This window comes from Setaria italica, chromosome VIII (genome assembly GCF_000263155.2).
Source record: "Setaria italica strain Yugu1 chromosome VIII, Setaria_italica_v2.0, whole genome shotgun sequence".
Classification (NCBI taxonomy): Eukaryota; Viridiplantae; Streptophyta; class Magnoliopsida; order Poales; family Poaceae; genus Setaria; species Setaria italica.
Genome location: NC_028457.1, coordinates 7,849,001 through 7,867,446, shown reverse-complemented (window position 1 = coordinate 7,867,446; position 18,446 = coordinate 7,849,001). Strand labels below are relative to the sequence as shown.

At 42.9% G+C, this 18,446-nt stretch overlaps 1 protein-coding gene across 1 annotated transcript; it reads right to left on the bottom strand.

Moving 5' to 3' along the window:
* Positions 1 to 15,824: 15,824 nt before the first annotated feature.
* Positions 15,825 to 16,280, bottom strand: LOC101759037. The gene has a single exon (XM_004980240.1). It carries the CDS (start codon positions 16,278 to 16,280, stop codon positions 15,825 to 15,827), a length of 456 nt encoding a protein of 151 aa, XP_004980297.1.
* Between the last annotated feature and the right edge of the window lie 2,166 nt (positions 16,281 to 18,446).

The following is an 18,446-nucleotide window of genomic DNA, read 5'->3' as shown; positions in this document are numbered from 1 at the left end:
AGCAATAGAGTGGCATAAGTTGGTTTTAATGGTGAACTAGACATACATGCCGGTTGCCTAAGCGTGGAAGCGAGTTATTGCAAAAGTGGGTTGTGGTGTGGCGAGCGAGGGGGCGACGCATCGTGTTGCGACATCTGGATCCAACTTGAAAAAGGGGACGATGCGGGTGCTTAGGTGTAGGAATGGTGTTGGAGGGGGGAGGAGACGTGATTGGATCACGACGAATTACACTATAACTGAGCAATGTCATGTATAAGAGAAGTGGTTGGAATGCTTGGAGGTAGAATAGTGTTAATTGCTGGATTCGGCAGATATGGAGCCACAAGGTTTTGGAAAGAAATTTTTTTCAAGTTAAAGGAGATTGATTATTTACTCAGGAGTGAAGTTTACAATCTCCTCAAGAAACACACACAAAAAAGCGAAATCTCAACACTATCGAGTGCTTCATTGGTTTAGCAAGTTGTTTGAGTTCGTGAAGAGGTAGTTATGCTCTCTTTTTAAACAACACACAACAAAATCTGGCAGGCATTATGCCGTAGCCAAAGCTTTTGTCGCATTTGTAGAGTAGATGTGTCCTCGATAGTTTTACGCCTTTTTGCTTCCGTGGATGTTGTTCGTATCTAGTTGTGTTACATGCATCCTTTTTTCGTAATATGGGTGATCTTCTGTTGGAAGCTAATTAATGTCATAGTAATACATTTTTTATTTTCCAACTCGGAAGCACTAAGATTGTCATTAGGCCTTGCAAAGAGTATTAGCATTAATTTGAGCTTTTTCATCTGTGTGTGTCTCATATGTAGTTGATCTTCCGTGTAATTTCTTTTTATTTTGTTGCTCAAAGAAATACAGCCTTTATCGGATCTACTAGTATGCACACACTGATGAAAAACTCACATTTAGTCCCGGTTGGTAAGCCACATAGATCCTGAAAAATCAACCGGGACTAACTATTCGGAATAAAAGGGGGCTCTCTTTACCCCCTTTAGTTCCGGTTGGTAAACGCCATGCATGCGCATGCACGTGGCCACTTTAGTCCCGGCTGATATTACCAACAGGGACTAAAAGGTTCAAAAAATACTGGCCAATAATTTATGTTCCGGTTGGTATTACCATGAACTTTTCTTTTTATGATTTTGATCTGATAAACTTATTTCATAAAACAACTTCTCAAGAACTTCTCAAAGAACTTTGTACAAATATGCCAATATTGAAGAACTTCATAAACCAGGAAGATGGCCATCATCAGTTCATAAAACAACTTCTCAAGAACTTTGTACAAATATACTAGAACCTATTATACACCATTGGCATTCACCTTCACATGAAAGTAAGAAGATGGAACAAGCATAATGAGGCACAATCAAAAATAGGAAGTAATAAGAAATCCATGAAAAAGCAAGAATCAGGAAGCCACTCTGCTCCTCATCCCGGTCTCTCACTGCCGTAGCGACCGGGAGCCACCGGCCCTGCACCGCCAGTGACCAGGTGGCCCGGCTGGGGAGGGCCCCACGCTAGCAGTCAGGGCCTCGACCGGGGAGGCCCAGCGTGCCACGCGTCGGGGGCTAGGCGGCCCGACCGGGGCAGCGCAGAGAGGAGAGGGAGGAGAGAGGAGGAGAGGAGGAGAGGGAGGAGAGGAGGCGGCGGTGGAGGGAGAGAGGAAGCACCTGGAAGAAAGCAGGGAAATGAGGAGGAGAGCGCTGCCTGTGCGAAGATAAGGGAGAGGAAGAGAAGATAAGATGGAGAGAGAGAGGGGGGCCACGTGGAAAGGGGCATTTTATCCTGGTTGGAGCCACCAACCGGGACTAAAGGCCCCCCTTCCAACCGATACTAAAGGGAGCCTTTAGTCCTGGTTGATGTTTCCAACATGGACAAAATATCCCCTCATCCCACTAGCCGTTACAATCGGGACTAAAGGGGGGTTTAGTCCCGATTGGTCTTTCCAACCGGGACTAAAGCTCCCCCGTCGGTGGTTCATTTTTTACTTGGGACTAAAGGCTCTTTAGTCTCGAGGCCAAAGACATACGGGAAAAAAAACGTTGGATGGAAGATCTCTTCTCTACTAGTGATATATTTATATATTTTCTTAATTACTTTCTTAATTACCAGGAGACAACCATGGTAATAAACAATTGATCATCTATATTGATTTTTAGTTTATCCCCAAATTAATATTCTTGCACGACTACCGCATGCCCGATCAATTTTTGATGAGGAATCTCATGGTCTGTCTGCATCACTTTTTTCCATGATGCGTCCATGCCAAAGCTCTGGCGGGCCACTTGAGGTAGCTCAAGCATAAACAAGTCTACGCACAAGGTCGCCAGATTCTACCACGACAGCAGGGCCAACCTTGAGGTAGCTCATTTTTACATGTAACTCACGTAGTCACGTTCGTTGACTCTTGTCGTCCAGCGCAACTGCCGCTCCAAAACGCTCAAGCAGGCATGCTTGGTTTTGTCTCTTTGTAAATTACTAAAATCCCAGGAGTCCTTTAATGAACTGTCTTCCTATGTCAACTTTGTCGAGATATTTATAAAAAACGTCCAAATAACTTTGAGTTCAGTTGACTCTCGTCAAATTATCCTGGTTAGCTAATTATTTTTTCCGCTCTTTCACTAACGGCACAATTTATACGGTGATAAGGAACAAAATTAGTGGTCATCTTGCAATGGCTAGGGTGGAGAAAAAGGATTAGGTCAGATTTTATTTGTATTCAAAAACACTTTGTTCAAATATGTACTACTTTTTGGTGAAGTTTTTCTACAACATCATGGAGATGTTTTGTGTGCGCTTTCAAAAAAAAGTCAACATTTTGGATACACAAGAAACCCTAGTGCTTTTAATGAGAAAAACCATTAGAAGCCATGAAAGCCACGGCTAGCATCTTTGGTCCAAAGAATTTACCATCGGTTTTTTATTAGGAGTGATGCCAAAATGAATTAAGTTACAACCAAATTGATAGTGCGGGTTGTACCCTTAATATGCGGTGGAGTTTTCAAGAATCAAAAGCTTTTGTCAACAAAGATCTCTCTCCATGTTACAACAACTACCCTAAGGGAGGGGGGCTTGTACCCTCAGCCCCACCCCAATTAACTTCCTTGCCCAGAATTTATACGACAACGAGGAGTAATAAGTTCTATGTCGTATATAGCAGAGTAAAAGGAACACCACTAAAAAACAATGGAAAAGCGTGCCATAAGCCATCTTCTCTTCTCTTCTCTTCATGAAATGACTGCCTGAGGGGGAGGGGACTCAAGCCCCCAGCCCCATCCTGCCTCACCTCTAGTGCTCATGATTTGTGCGCTATAACAAGCTAACATACACAACAACAACATTAAGCATAACTTTTTGTTAAATGCATGGTTAAAAGTGCTAATAAACCTTGGTTTGTTATCAATATATGTACATTTTTTCACATTTGGACAAGACAACAAAGGAGTAGTGATTTAGCTATCTTTCCAAAAACAGAAATTTGATGAAAACCAATAATGTCGACACACGTGTCTATCATGTGTGGTTGATATAAAGTCAAACCACCATAATAGTGACAGAAAATGCCAGTGTGGTAACAGATGCATCATGCATGTTCCCTATACACTTGTGGCAATCCACCATAGTAGTGATCGTCTATAGTCATCCGATCTGATCGCTGCGATAAATAGAAAAAAAAACTCTCATTTTTTTATACATTTTAACTTTAGTTACTGCATATAGCTTTGTTAACATAAAGTCCAACTGCAAACCTAAATTCCCGAGACATACGTAGAGATGCCGCAGTTAGAGCGTGTTTGGATGGACACCTACATTGTACTGGCTAGATATCGTAGATAGAACATCGTTTTGTATGATAGCCGCGGCATGGATCGTGATGGCCCCAATACCGATGCGGGCTGTGGACGGCTTCAGCCATCAAATCTTTGACAACATACGGACGGATGACTTTACGCGACGGATGACTTTACGCGGTATACCAAATACGCACGGTGTTCAGCTGACCATGTTATTCTCCACGTTTGGAATGTGCCAGAATTTCCATTCTCGGCCATTTTTCACGATAAAATCCATGTGTGTTTTCAAGTAAAAAGAAGAAAGTTCGCACGTACTGTACCCCATAGTTGTAGCACACGTGCTCCACTATATCGCCCTCGCCCCACCTATCCGTAAACAGAGAGCAGCAGCATTGCATCGGTGACCATATAGGAACATAGCAGGAGAGACCAATCTAAAGGCACGGATGTCGCCCAAGGCAACGAATGAACCAAACCACACATGCGACACGCACGAATACGGATCACGGACAGACGTCCAGCGATGAAGAGAACAGGCACCTCCCTAGCTAGCTACACCTGCAGGGGATCGGACGAAGAACGGATGCGTACAAACAGATGCATGCAAACTCGATGGAACAGTAGGTGACGTGATGCCCAGTTGGCCGCAGGTCATATCCAATCATGCCCGCCGCCCGCCGCGCGCCGCGCAGCAGCGTGGAGATGGCCGGCCGGATCCGGAGGGGAGCACAACATTTTATTACATATATTATATATATGTCCTATATATTATATATTATATATAATAAATAATCTTCACGTCGCCTGATCGATGAGGTGGGACCGTGTGCAGGCAGAGGCATGTGTGTCAGTCAGGGTGTGTGTGCCTTGCTTCGCTCTGCCACTGCCGGAGAGTGAGAGTCACACTCGCAACAGAAGCAGCTGCGAAAGATGACGCCGAGATCGGGACTGTTAAAAGGAATTTTAGTACAGCTTCGTGGGTACTGGGGTTCGGTTTTAGTACTTTTGGTTCCGGGGGGTTGGATAGGATTTCCTTGGCTGCTGCTTCCGTGGATATGCCGAGATCAGAGATACCCAAATCACTGTTCGTTTTAATTTTTTCTAGATAAAGACCTTTACTACGTAACTAGACATATCACATATCTAAATACATAGCAAAAATTATGAATTTAGAATAGTCAAAACGAATAGTAATTTAGGACGGATGGAGTATTGTAAGTCATTTGACCATCATAGATGTTTATTTTTATAGGGATTGTTTGGTATGACTCCACTCCATAACTCTAGCAACTCCAGAAAAATTCCAGCCAAACACCCCAATTCCAAAACTCTATGGAGCTGCCAACTCCATGGAGCTGTAGTGCAAATAGGGCTCTTTTGCAGCTCTAAAACCACTTCTTTTGAACCTCCTCGTGGAGTTGGTGGGTAATTACCCACCAATACCACTGGTTACCAAAAAAAAATGCTTCTCTTCTATTCCTTCCGAGAGCCCCCGCGCCTCATCTCCATCCTGCACGCCTCTGTTCCCCCGCGTTTTCTTTTGGCGCCCAACACCCGCCGCTGGCCACCCCCGCCGCCGGCTGCCGAGCGCCGCCGGCTGCCCCAGCCCCCCCAAGCGCCCCAGCCACGCCGAGCACCGCCGGTCACCCCAGCCCCCCCTCCTCCCGACCGCTGGCGGCCACCCTTGCGGTAAAGGACCCCTTTTCCTGCTCCTCCCATCCCGATTCTTCTCGCTCCTCCTTCTCCGCCGACCACCGTCCACTCCTGCCACTGTTGATCGTCGTCGTCCCCTTCTGCTGCCCCTCGTCCACCCCCGCCAGCCGCCGTCCTGCTGCCCCTCCCAACCGCCACTGGCCCGTCGAGCCCCGTCGCCACCCGCCGTCCACCCTCGCCGCCCAGCACCCTCCGCCTCCCCTCCCCCGGCCGCCTCCTGGAGCGTGTCGTAGCCGAGGCACTGCTGTTCCTGAGGAAGAAAAGAGGGAGATAAGAGGATTACAGGTGGGACCATGAGTTGGGAGCAAGAATGACAATTCACCTTCAAACTCCTCTTTTCTGGAGCTGGGGACACCCTCCCAGTCAAACACCTCCATCAGACAGCTCCATCTCCACCTAGAGCTGACTCTACCTGGAGTTCTGGAGTGGAGCAGCAGCTCCATCCAGAGTTGGAGCTATGCCAAATAGGGCCATAGTATACATCTTTGATGTGGTGTATGTTAATATTATGTTTTAATAATACATCTTTTGGACCTATATGTTTTAACATATTTTTTAAAATACGGTCAAAGTTAAATTGTGCTATATACATGCCAACTATCCCGGATCATCTAGAGAAAAAGAATAGATGGAAAATTTTATACGGATATTGGATACGTAAAAAATTATATGGTGTATTATATGGGAACTAATTATGCCGATCCAATGCCAAAGAGACCGAACCACAACTTCTAATAAAAGAAAAATAAATCCTTGAATGATGGATTATCTCTAACCAATCTGTTGTGTACCAACATTATCTCCAGATGGGTGGATGCGTTACGCCCACATGGAAGAGCCAAAAAAAGAGGTTATGATGTTCCAACAATGCCTGGCCCTTACAGGTGTGCCACGTCTTCTTGTATCATTTGATAATTAAAGCTACACGTACGCTGCTAATCACACACTCATCAGACTGGTTGCTTACACGGAGAGCTCTATTTAAATCCCCAAACCAACCTCTTCTTTAGATGCTATGTATCTCTTTCATTTGAGGATCCCCGTTGGATCCCCACCAAACAGAAGATTCCATTTGATCTCTTCTTTGGAGGGCTTCAGGATTCAACATTTAGAATGTGTTAGAAGTCATTGTGTCAAAAAGCAAAGGTCGTCATCTCAAAAAGAAGAAGAAGAAGAAGAATCATCAAAGGTCGTTACAAGGGGTTGTTTGGCATTTGCGGTTGGTAGAGTTGTATAAAAACCCTTAAATATTACATCATTGGTACTCCGCTGATGAGCTAAGTGCACATGCCATCTCTTCTCCCTTGCTAACCAAGTAAAGCTCGCTGGCTGCAAGAAGACTTCAAATTAACTTGACTAGTAGAAAAGGCATGTGCAAATGGAGCATTTGCTGTGTTTGTATATTTGATTTTTCACATGTAGTTGTTTGTGTCCTAAGAATGCCTGTTCAAAAGGTTGACGCCACATATAAATTAGCCTGATGTTTTCCAAATCAAGTGAGTAGAAACAACAAAGGGAATAAAGATGCTATATAGTAATGGCGTGAAAAATTAAATATCGTGCAAATAAACTGGCCAGTTTATTGTGTGATGTGACAAGAGTTATTAGTATGTATTTGTATTAGATACTTTTCTTCAAGCCTAAAATTGCAGGTGAAAGAATCTCTGAACTAAAATATTGTCTTCTATATTAGCCAACAGAAGGAAAACACCATATACTTCGTCTGTTCAGATTCAGATAATGCTTCAGACATCAGATTTGGCCTGCACGAGCTATATGATTTGTTGTCTGGAAACGTCACATAAAAAGCATTAGTACGGTTTGTTTACTTGGATATTAGTGTGATGTTTATGTAACAGGCGAATTTGTTTACTTGGATAGGTTAGTTGAAGATTAGACTACATGAACAAACAAATGATTCACCAGATACCTAATTAAAGGCACGCGCATGCAGAAAATTCATACCATGCTCGGTCCTTGTTTAAGAGCAAATTAATCCTTTTGAGCGAAGCGACGACAAGTAGATTGGTCCACGCCCTGGTCCTTGCATACATGAACACAATAGTATCCTATGACTGCAAATTAATATTAATCAGAATTTAATTTGTTTGCATGTAGAAATTAACGGGTGTTTGATACTAGGTGCTAAACTTTAGCAGTGTCACATCGGATGTTCGGATGCTAATTAGGAGGACTAAACATAAGCTAATTATAAAACTAATTGCAGAACCCCTAGACTAATTCGCGAGATGAATCTATTAAGCCTAATTAATCCATCATTAGCAAATGGTTACTGTAACACCACATTGTCAAATCATGGACTAATTAGACTTAATAGATTCGTCTCGCGAATTAGACTCCATCTATGCAATTAGTTTTTTAATTAACCTATATTTACTATTCCTAATTAGTATCAAACATCCAATGTGACATGCGCTAAACTTAACGGTGCACCCTAAATAACAAATGCAGAAGATGAGCTGATGTACAGCTTCTTGATAGCTAAAAAGAAAAAAATGTTATTAGAGAAACAAAATTGAGAACAGAGCAGCCTGCTGTGTGGTCCAGTCAAAGGTCTTTTCAAGGTAATGCGAACGTGTACCCCAAGAACAGCGACCGGGCACCTGAACGCAGGTGCTTTTGCCGCATTCTTTTCCTGAGAAACCATAGGACACCGCTTGCTGTCCAGATCAACGGCCAACGGCTGCTTCGGAAAGCTGTTTTTCTATAAGAATGCTTTGGAAGGTAGAACGTGTCCATGTTCAAAGAACCTTTTTTAGACAGAACAGGTCTATTTCCAACGAACGTTCAAAGGTCAAAGCCTACATTGACCCTGCACATAAACATGTTTACCGGAGTAGTATATGGTTGGTTCGATTTGTATATCAGCATGGATTTTGACCATGAAAGTTTCCTGTCGAAGAGATTGCCCTTAAAAATGGGGTAAGGGTTCACTTTCAGACAGTGGTTCTGTCCTAGTTTGCACCGGCGAAATCCTAATTCTGGAACCAAACGATTAAAATGTGTTTCAGAATCGGTTTTTAAAAAGTGAAGTGCTGATTCTGAAATTTTTCGATAAAGGCTATCTGTATGTTACAGTACTTTTGCGCATTTTTAAAGTGTTTTTTAAAGTGGGATGTGTTTTGTTTTCAGGATTTCTATGTGTGATTGGAAACCATACATGGGCTTTGATTTGTGGCAAGTGGTCCGAGTACGAATTGTTGGACCAGGCTATCTAGCCCATTGTCCCGATCCAGTAGGCCCCTAATCAAGCACGTTAGCCTAGTGGGCCGAGTACGAATTGTTGGACCAGGCTCGATTATGTATGTAGCTGCCCTAATTTTGTTTCTACACGTCTTTCTCACGAGTACTACGGCCTACTTGTTTTTTTTATAAGGATTACGGCCTACTTGTCGAGGAGCTGAAGGAGCAAATGTTGTTAATCGTGGTGACTTTGATCCTGTTTGTTTGGAACACTACGGTTAAAATAAACTGAAATTAGAAACCAAACCACTTCCTTTTTTTTACTTTTTTAGCCGCGTTTCTCCCCACCACTTCCATTTGTACTAAAACGCAAAAGCTAGTTCAGATTCTCTTATTAAATAAGCGCTATTTCAATATTTATACAAAAGCGCTTCTCCTGACCACTGGTTCCTAACAGGGCCTTTGTTGTGTTTTTTTTTCCTGCAGAGATTGCAATACGGTGGCTGATGCTTTTAGCAGCACTAGGATGTGTGTGGCAGGAGAACTATCCTCATCAGTGCTGGAATTAAAAACTCAAAATTTATCTTATTAGGGGATCAGCAGTATTAAAATTTTCAAAATTTAAGTTAAACTTTGAATTTTTAATGGAAATTTGCATGGCCCCCCTGCCACTGGTTCCCATAGAGCGATCTCTCTTCCAAATTGTATTCAGATTCTGGTAGCCAAGCGGTGCCAATGTTTTAATGGAATTTGCATTCCTTTCCAAAAAGGGAAAAAAAAGACATGAAGGCAGACTCCAAAGCTCCGGACTTCTATGGCGCACCGATTTCATCAGATCGAGCAACTGTTCATTTACAAGGAGATCTGCAACACCAACGCCTTCAAATTTGTGATAACAACTAACAACCATGATTGCTACTATCAATATAGACTATCAAAACCATATCACTACTGCGGAAGCTTTAGCACCGGTCAGTAACCTCCTTTTATACCGGGCATCTGACCGGTACCGTTTGTTCAGTACCAAATATCACGCCATTTAGTACCAGCTAAAATGCCCGGTACTAAATGCACCATTTACCAACCGGTAGTAAATGACTTTGCACTCAAAAAATAAGGAAAAAAAATTAATGAACAGCCGGAAGGTCCTCGCACACGCGCATTGTCCCAAGTCCCAAGTATTTCACCCGTAATATGCACGTGCGCGGTTCGTGGGATTCAAACCCACGACCTCAAGCCTCGCGCGAACCTTCATTACCATCTCACCTACACAACACATATGATTGAGTTAGATATTCTTTCCTTTTGAAGTGACCCGTGGATAGGCCTTCAGTACCGGTCAATAACACCGACCGGTACTAAATGGTGAATCGGTGTTATTGATCGGTACTAAATGGTACTCCACGGGGTACTAGTGTTATTGCCTGGTACTTGTGGTGGAACCATCCAAATTAAACTAGCTTAAGTGTGCTAACCATCATCTTAATGGTTAATCCTATCACACACTTAAAACGGTGTAATCTGATAGTCCGTCGGGTCAAGCTCGATTCAACCACTGAATACCTCAATCGAAACAACATGCAACAAGTCTCACACAAAGATGAGCACAGATGATACAACATGGTATTTCAGTTTACAAACATAAGTTCTTAATTAATTTACAAACCGAGTTCGAAATTCATAAAAGATTACAAGCCAGAGTTCTTAAATAAAACACACGAAAGTCTAAAGGATAAAGGGAGAATAAAGATACATGACTACATGAGTAGCTCGCCACATGTCATCCAATACGAGATCATTTCAAGGTGAGGCTGGAGACCACTCAACCGACCACCCTTCAGGTAAAGGATGGCCATCTCAAGGTTGACCGGCAACCAACTCTATCATTTCTTCACTAAGACCTAAAAGTAAACAACAAAGCAAGACTGAGTATACTAATACTTGGAAAGACTTACCCGACTATGGTATATACTTAGCCGACTCTTAGTATGAAAGACTTTTGGCTGAGGGATTTCTTTTGCCAAAAAGCAACTAAGAGTGGATCCTTACTTTCAAGTTTTAGCATCCAAATTAAGTTGAGCTAACCATTCTAAGTGAGCAACATTTTCAAAACTTTTCAGTGTGGAAAAACAATTGATTAGATAACAACATCAACATCATTTCATATTTTCTTTCGTTCCACTTCTTACTACGATGTGACGCAGTGATCAAGATTCTCTTAACCGAGGGCGATGGCGAATCGATTCGATTTATAACCGTGCAAGGTGGACCTATACACATGGCATATGCATGCCCCATCGAGCCGCATATGGCAAACAGTTCCCTTAAAGAGCGATGACAGTTGCAAACTCCTACGATTCTCGAGTAATAATCCCCACATGTACCTCGCCGGACCAACCGTGAGTTACTGACTAGCACACAAATAGGAAATAGGACCAACTCAATCTACAATCGAGCCATAAGGTACTAGGTTTTACCAGTTTCAACTACCTCTAGCTTCCAGCATGTGTATCATACATTTCAAACTCGATCAGCAGGGCCACAACGAACAGACCTTAATCGACACATGCGGAGTGCAACCAACCATACTAACTTCAATTTCATTTCTATCTCTGCCTGGTCTCTAACTTTTCTTTCATCAGTGATTCATTCTCAAGTAACTTGCCATAGATATCGAAAGGCCCTATGTCTCAAGAGCGACAGGCAATCACTTGAGTTCTACCATTCTTAATTAAGCATGGCACTTCTATCGACTTACACATGCTAGTATTGATTTGGGAGTCCTAGGGATCATGTAACTAAGGTTTCATTCAACTCCTAGGAACTTAATGCATGAAGTAAACACTTATTTAAAGTAATTGCATAGTTTTGAAATTAGGGGTCATGCTTCGGGGCTTGCCTTCGAGATTAGCCTTGGGCTCTTCTGAACTTTGGTTTAGGTCTTGTGGCGCTTCAACTTGAAAGGCTTCGAGCTGCTCACTCTTAGACACGACGATCAATTCATAAAGACTGTCGACTAGCGGGTTATCGACATGAAGATGCAGATATATGAGTTGATTGAAAGGTGATGACACATACGTGAAGTCAAGTTTAGAGAGTGCAGCAACTCAATCATACATCAAGTTAACTTTGCAGAAACTCAATCATACAACATTTAAAGATCAAAGAAGAGCATACAAGTATATCATTATCCACATAAGGAAACACTAGAGTTTTCATGTGAGACATACCATTATCAAACTAAGCCAATAATATTCAGTAACTTTGGTTGCAGCATGACATGAATACCAGGTCCTAAATAAGTGACTTAGCATGTCATGATGGCAACAAGATCTAGGTAAAACACGCTTACGAGTGAAACTATAGCAATAACATACTGGAGGCCAAATAAATGACATATACAAGCAGCCATATAGATTCTGTTGGCAAGCTTTTCAAGGATGAACATGCTACTGATAAAGGGCATAAAAATAATTTATTAGCCCATAATTATAGCAACAGGTATCTTTAATAATTTAAACTAGTTCATAGCAAGAATAATTATTCAGGAAGCATTCTGTGTTATATGAACATAAATCATTTACAGGAGCTTACCAATCACACAAACACATTACTATAAACATTTCAGCATGATTGAACTTCCACAGAATGTATTAAAAATAAAACATTGCAAAACTGCAGATATGAAGAATAATTTATATCTAAATTTATATAAGCAATTTGGTTCTACAAACTTTTCAGAATACTTTCAACATAGGAATATATTAATGTGAATTTATCAGAATTTTATGAGCACGATAACTATTTATTCCAAAATAAGGAGATTAAACCACATGTATTTTAATCAGCAACAAAAGCATATATTTCACAAGAACAAGTATTTTTACTAGGTGGATCTGAGTATCAGGAAGCCAACAAAATTTATTATGCATTTTTACCATCTTTCTAAGATTTTATATGGATTTTCAAAGTTTCAGCCTTTTCAAACAAAAACTAAGGACTAAAAGGAAGAACTACTTTCACGGATACGTCCTCGGAAACAATCCTTATCCTAGCTCAGCCGTTCCTTTTACACTAAAACCCCTGGAACTAGCACTTAGGTCCTTGGAAGTTTTCCCATCTAGCACTTAAACCCTACCACCTTCCCCATAACCCCCTGACCTTCTGTTTTCCTCACACATACGCCCCCGGCCTTCATCCACCTCGGGACATCTCACGGCCGGCGGTGGCGGCGCACCGGCGCCGGCGCGGTGGCGCGTTCCCCCACCCCGATGACTCCCCTGGCATCTTGCCCATGACCTGGCGCACCTTCTCCCCCTCTTTTCTCCTCAAAACTCTAACCCTAGCCTAGCCCTTGACTAATGGCGGCACATGGCCGGCGGCATGCTCAGGATTGAGCACGGCAACTCGAATGGTTTGACTCAACAGTGAGCGCATCATGGTTAGGGGCTCACCAAAGCTCGGTTTTGGTTGTTTGTTGGAGCAGAGGAGGCCGGCAAGGGGTGGTTCGACGGTGGGGTGGAGTTTGTGCAGGCAGCGGGAATGGCGGCACTGGAACCTCAAGTTCTAGTGGTCGAGGCCATGGCGCCGGGCAAGGAGAGGTGGAGGAGGTGGCTAGGAAGGTGAGGCAGCTTTGGGCCGAGGCGATTTGAAAATGGCGAGGCAGGGGCGGTGGATTTGGCCGGCGAAGGCGCCCTGCTCGGCTCGGCTCTGTTTTGCTTTGACTTGGCCGAAGCAAGAAGAAGGAAGAAGAATGGGAGAGGGAAGAGGAGGCTGGCTGGGTGGGGAGGAGATAAGGCCGGGCAAGCGACGGTCGTGCGTGCTTAACAGTGGAGAGGGTAGTTGAGTAGTGGTGCTAGGACGGCGAGGACGCCGGAGCAGTGAGGAGTGCGGCCGAGGCAGCGTTGGCACGGACGTCGGCGGCATGGGCGAGCGACGCAAGTGGCCGGGGTGGGTCATGTTGACGCACAGAGCCATGCAATGATCGTCGCGGACGCCAGCGCATGGCAGTGGCACCGCTCGCCGATGGCTCATTGGCCGACGCGCAGCGAGCATCCTTCAGGGTAGGACGGTAGCAGGTAATAGGGAAAAATGTGATTTTTGACTCAAGTTTGACCTCATGTTGGCACTACCATACCAAGTTTTCATACTCCATGCTGATGCCTATGTCAAACTAGATAGGAAGGACTACAAAACTGGTATTGACCAAAATTTAAGTGTTTAGTAAAAAAATAATTAATTAAATGGCAGCCAAAGATGATGAAATTGGAGTAAACCAACACTTAAGTTTTTCAAGCAAACCAAGGTTTAAAGTGGATTTCGAATTTATTTCGATACTCAACATGTTCATGATTCAAAATTGATTTATTTAGCATCTGCGACTAATTTGAGCATAATTTCCATAATTTCACATTTATGCTTTTTAATATTATTTAAATGAAGAAACTCCAAAAATGCATCTTGAAACCAAAGACTATAGCACAAGTGATCAATTGATACTAGAACTTATTGAAGCCAAAGGCGCATATGAAATGTTAGTGATCATGTTATGCATGCGATTAAGTTTAATGACAAAAGCTAAACACACGACCGGTACTAAATGTGTTATTGCCCGGTACTAAATGGTCTTCGAGGACTGAAAAATTCTACCCGGTACTAATTTCGCGCATTAGTACCGGCTGAAAAGTTGTCCGGTACTAACGCCAAGGACGAATGCTCATATTTCTAGTAGTGTATGGTAAGTAACATAAATTGCAACATTTACCTACTTTTTAGATTCTTACGTTATTGCAACAACTTTCCCCATTGTACTAGCCCGCTCTCAAATGCAAAATGTCCTAGAATTCACGTAGGTAAACTTCTCTTACTTTGACCAGTTAGACAAGTACAAGGATTAATCATATTGAAATAGAACTAAGTCCAGTTTACATACTAAACAACTTAGTTTGTCTGCTTAAATCCCTAAGTGAAGTTTTGGCTTCATTTTCTCCCCGAATATTTGTCTCTCCAAGTTCAAGTTAATTTTTAAGTTCAAATTTGGTGGGGGTGATAGTTTATAGGGAATATCTAACATATGTTAGCTTTAAGCTTTTTTTATGTCATTGTTTCTTAGAATAATTAAGTTATGGCCATCTAGTACTAAATTAGCCCTAGAGATATAAAACTGAATGAAAAACGATAATAAAATTCTTCTAGGATTTTTCTAAAATCTGATATCATGTCCTCTATGGCCCCACAAAAATTCAGGCTTAAAACTTGCTTGTACACGGAGGAAAAAACACAAATACCATTAAGGAGTAAATTTTACAATTGAAATAGTTTGAAGGATTAAATTTAGCCAAATTTTATTTTGGAGTTAAATTTACAAAGTGTTTTGCTCAGAATAGTAAAATACATTACTTTTTTTTGAAAAGTACTTCCACAATGCAAAGATCTGATACAAATAAATTATTATATTAATAAATTGGTATGGTCGAAGTTGCATATGGGATACGGCATTGATGTCTAACACGCGCAAAATTAATGGAGAGGAACTATATAGGCATATAGCAGCCTATGCAATAAGAGTTGAAATATTAAAATATATAATATTTTTCAACAAGATTGCATACTATATATACATTTCGTTTTCTGTTGGTAATTTCTTGCAATAATAATCTAATGTGACAAACCAGATTTACGAGGCAGTTACCTTATGGCACGTACAAAATTTCACAAACACATTACAAGACAATCATAGGATGCATGTGCCTAAACCCCAAACCATTTAGGGGGCGTTTGGATCTCTCGCCGCGCCTTGCTTTGCCTAGTTGGGCAAGGAAACTAGCGTTCGGTAAACTTTCATTGGAGCGCAGCAAGCTTTTCGCTGGCCTAGGCTGGCAAGGCGAGGCGAGCTAGGCAACACGTTCGCCAAGGAACCGAACGCGCCCTTATACTCATCTAACGTTGTTGGAAGCAAAACGCCCATAATTACTCACACAGTATATCTCAAAGAGCACATTTCTTGAAACATCCATTGATAACTACCAAAAAAACTTGCGCAGTGTTGTTCTTGTAATTAACAAACATCCTGAGCCATTATAAAAAAAATCCTCCCTGCCGCTGCTGCTCTCCTTCTCGTCATATCCACCACCGGAGAGAAGACCTCGACCTCGACGTCGGGCACAGCGTCCGGTACCCTGCCACCACGCGGCCGCCATTGGCGCCGCAGCTCCTCCGGATTAAGCCGCACATCGGCGACGACGATAACACGGCCGTGTTGTTGGCGATCGTCCCCTCGCCGTCCTCCTCATCCTCGTCGTGGCGCTCTTCCATCAGCCAGAGGACGTCGAGGAACGCGCCGACGTCGCATCCGGGCAGCGCGAGCGGGCCCTGCGCCGCGCGGCCGTACTCTCGCTCGGCGTCGTCGAGGAGGCGGCGGAAGAGCGGGTGGTTGGCGCGCTCCACCGGCATCACGAAGCGCTCCCGCCCGGCGCCCACGTACACCGAGAAGCACCCGGCCACCGCGCCGGACCTGCCGCGGCGCCGCCGGTCTAGCAGGGTCCTCGACACCAGGCTCCTCACCGCCGCCGCCATGCGGCCTTCCTTGTACGTGCGTGCATGCATAGCGTTGACTCTAGCAGCTAGATCGATGGCTTAGGTATAGGCACTCTAGTTGTTAGCTGTACATTTATAGGTAGAGTGGTAGGGCCCAAACAAGCTAGGGTTCATGGATGGCGGTGCTGACCGTTGACTCGTCGATTGTGAACTGCTACAGCTCCCAGCTATGCCCATGATTCCATTGCAGAGGGAGGGCAGGGTGTGGTGTTGACTCCTTCAGAAGTTTCAGAGCACAAGGTTTGCTGAAGTCATGCATGTGCACAAGGCCGTTAGGGCGCATGTGGATGTGGCTGCTAGTGCTACAGGAGAGGATCAAGGAAGGAAGCAAGGGGCTGGATGGGGTTTATAGTAGTATTATAGTATAAGAGATGCTGATTAACTGTGATGGATTTGTTAAAATATACTGTTTGTTTTATCTCTATATCTTTGCACAAGTACAATGTGGTCAGTTAGTGTTGGTTACATGCATATACTAGTATAAGAATTGATAGGGAGGAATGCAGGGAAGGCACATGTGTGGATCGATGTGGGATGGAAATGCACATGTTAATTAGGTTGCTAATTGAGGTTGTTTATATTAATGACTGTGCATGGCGGCTCTCACGGCCTACTCTACGCCGCCTCTCGTTTGTAAACAAGCCGGTAGTTGAGGGTTGAGACTTGAGCGAGTCAACATACCGACCCATGATCTTTTGATGGGAATTGACAAAGGCCGTATGTAGCCATCTCCAGGTGCACTCTTGATGTCACTCAGGCGCGTTTGGGACCCACGCCAGAATTTTCTGAACTTCCAGCCCTCAAGGAGAAAGAATTTTCTGACGTACTTCGTTTTGGATTGAACTTCAATTTATAGCATCAAGAATGCTAATGAAAACCCTTCGCTGTAAGAGCAGGCAAATAAATAACACAACATGACTGAATATAATTGATGAAGTTATTGATGAAATTTTATACATGCATCTAATCATGAAGAGCTGATCAGCGAACGAATGAGATATGAACGATGATCTAAAATCACAATGAACTTCATCAGCCTCTTCTTCGACTGCTTTTTGTTACCAGCCGTAGCTTATGCTTCTGGCCGGGCTATTGGATCTCGTGACTCCGATCCCCAGTTCCTCCACGGTGCCCTGGCGCCACCACATTTCATCATCTACTTTTTTCTGGTAAGTACTCCCTCCGTCCCAAATTACTATTCGTTTTAGCTTTTCTAGATACATAATTTTTAATATGCACTTAGACATGCATGTATTCAGAAAAGTCAAAATGAATAGTAATTTGGGACAGAGGGTGTAATACCAGATTCATCTGGCTAGTGGATCCGTGACGTTTGTGCAATGTTCAAAAGTTAGATTGCTGCAGGGACGAGTTGAAGAACATAAGAGAACCGGGAATGAAGAAGAAGACCTAGTGCTGTAGATTTTCAGATAATGTTTACATGCATGTATGGTGTATTTACCAGTAAAACCATGAGCACTGCAAAAATTGCATGGAAATAAATAATTCATTCGAATACACACCCAAATGACTGCCATCATAATCGTTTCTTTCTCACTGCCCCACTTTTTTTTTCTTTCCCTGCAAGTGGGTTAATTAGGACTAGAATATAGAGTACATCCAATTCAGTTACACTATTTCGAGCCTTTGATCAATATATGTATGTATGTGTATATATATAGATAGATAGATAGATAGATAGATAGATAGATACCGCCATGTATCCAACCTCGATAACACAGCAGGTGCAATCAAAATTGAAGTCTATATTGTGCGTTCTTTTTTTTTAACTAAGCCTATATTCCGCGTTATACTGTCTCTGCTTGTTTCTATAGTTCTTGAAGTCATGTTGTCACAATGAAAATGGTTGACAAAAGGACAGAGCTATATCCAGTGGGTGTTTCACTTGATTTCTTTCTTATGCTTTAAAGCAAACCATCTGCCATCCATTAATTGCATTAACGCTTACTTTTTCTCTCCATTAGTTGATCCCAAAATCATCCGAGATATCAAGATTGTGTGGATAAATTGAAGGTGTACCAAGGGATTGGAACATGATAATATTCATGTTTTGTCGCGTAAAGGAGCAGCAGGCTGGCTGCGTGTGGGGATATGTATGATTGGGCTGGCCTGCTAAAGAAGGTT

Bases quoted from the DNA above. Each gene is read 5' to 3' on its own strand.
- LOC101759037 (XM_004980240.1), bottom strand. From the start codon at position 16,280: ATGGCGGCGGCGGTGAGGAGCCTGGTGTCGAGGACCCTGCTAGACCGG.